This window comes from Cucurbita pepo, unplaced genomic scaffold (assembly GCF_002806865.2).
Source record: "Cucurbita pepo subsp. pepo cultivar mu-cu-16 unplaced genomic scaffold, ASM280686v2 Cp4.1_scaffold001150, whole genome shotgun sequence".
Lineage (NCBI taxonomy): Eukaryota > Viridiplantae > Streptophyta > Magnoliopsida > Cucurbitales > Cucurbitaceae > Cucurbita > Cucurbita pepo.
In genome coordinates, this window is record NW_019647342.1 from 5,190 (window position 1) to 6,914 (window position 1,725).

General features: G+C 48.2%; 1 protein-coding gene across 1 annotated transcript; it reads left to right on the forward strand.

The window, feature by feature from the left end:
* Positions 1-26: 26 nt before the first annotated feature.
* On the forward strand, positions 27-676 carry LOC111786176 (17.3 kDa class I heat shock protein-like). The gene has a single exon (XM_023666516.1). It carries the CDS (start codon positions 158-160, stop codon positions 644-646), a length of 489 nt encoding a protein of 162 aa, XP_023522284.1. The 5' UTR covers positions 27-157; the 3' UTR covers positions 647-676.
* The last annotated feature ends 1,049 nt before the right edge of the window (positions 677-1,725 follow it).

The following is a 1,725-nucleotide window of genomic DNA, read 5'->3' on the forward strand; positions in this document are numbered from 1 at the left end:
AATCTCCGCCCAGTCGCTATAAATACTCGCCTCTTTCAATTTCTTCCCCAATCAGAAACTCCAAACCAACAATTTCGCGTGAAATTCATTCGAACCGCTTCCAATTTTCGATTTCAAATTTCTCATCATTTCAATTTCTTCAACTAAACCTCAGAAGATGTCGATGATTCCAAGCTTTTTCGGTGGCCGACGGAGCAGCATCTTCGATCCATTTGCCACTTTCGATCTCTCAGATCCGTTCGATTTTCACTTTCCCTCTTCTATTTCATCGTACTTACCTGAAATCGCTCGAGATACTTCTGATCTGATGAACGCTCGTGTTGACTGGAAGGAGACGCCGGAGGCTCATGTAATGAAAGCCGATCTGCCTGGACTGAAGAAAGAGGAAGTGAAAGTGGAGATAGAAGATGGAAAAGTGCTTCAGATCAGCGGCCGAAGGAGCGTAGAGAAAGAGGACATAAACGAGAAATGGCATCGGATCGAGCGAAGCAGTGGAAAGTTCCAGAGGAAATTCCGGCTACCAGAGGATGCGAAAATGGAGGAAATTAGGGCATCAATGGAGGACGGTGTTCTCACGGTGACGGTGCCCAAGGCCAAGGCGGAAGAAAAGAACGCGGATGTGAAGTCCGTTGAGATTTCCGGCTAAACAACTGAATATTTGGCACGGATTTTGTGTACGCGTTAAAATATTTTTCATTCTTTGTAATTATGTTGATAAATTGTGTGTTGCTGATTTTGAGCCTATAAATGTAAGCAATGGATCGATATCTAAAGTGAAATTAAAATAACAACCATCTCAAACAAATAGTATCTAACTGAAGGGAAGAAAAAAAAAAAAAGAAGAAGAAGACAAATACTCGAACAGTTTCCCTTAGTGGAAGCAAAAATAGGCCCCTAGTAAAAGCCCAAGTCGGCCCATAGTTAAAGCCCAAGTCGAACCACAGTGGAAGCCTAAATAGGCCCATACTGGAAGCCCAAATAGGCCCAAGTGGAAGCCCAAGTCAGCCCATAATGGAAGCCCAACTATAAGTCGGCCCATAATGGAAGCCCAAGTCTAAGTCGGCCCATAGTGGAATCCCAAGCCAGTCCATAATGGGAGCCCAAGTCTAAGTCGGCCCATAGTAGAAGCCCAAGTCTAAGTCGGACCATAGTGCAAGCCCAAGTCTCAGTAGGCCCATAGTGAAGCCCAAATAGGCCCATAGTGAAGCCCATGTAGGCCCATAGTGGAAGCCCAAGTCGGCCCACAGTGGAAGCCCAAGTCGGCCCATCGTAGAAGCCCAAGTAGGCCCATAAGTGGAAGCACAGGTAGGCCCATAGTGGAAGCCCACGTCGGCCCATAGTGAAAGCCCAACTCGTCCCACAGTCGAATCCCAAGTCTAAGTCCATAGCGGAAGCCCAGGTAGGCCCATAGTGGAAGCCCATGTCGGCCCATAGCGGAAGCCCAAGTCGGCCCATAGTGAAAGCCCAACTCAGCCCATAGTGAAAGCCCAACTCGGCCCATAGTGGAATCCCAAATCTAAGTCCATAGTGGAAGCCAGGTCGGCCCATAGTGAAAGCCCAAGTCTAAGTCGGCCCATAGTGATAGCCCAAGCCCAAGTCGGGCCATAGTGATAGCCCAAGTAGGCCCATCGTAGAAACCCAAGTAGGCCCATCGTAAAAGCCCAGGTAGGCCCACAGTGGAAGCCCAAGTAGGCCCATAGTGGAAGCCCAAGTAGGCCCATAGTA

Excerpts from the sequence above, each read along its gene's own strand:
- LOC111786176 (XM_023666516.1), top strand. The coding sequence starts at position 158 with ATGTCGATGATTCCAAGCTTTTTCGGTGGCCGACGGAGCAGCATCTTC.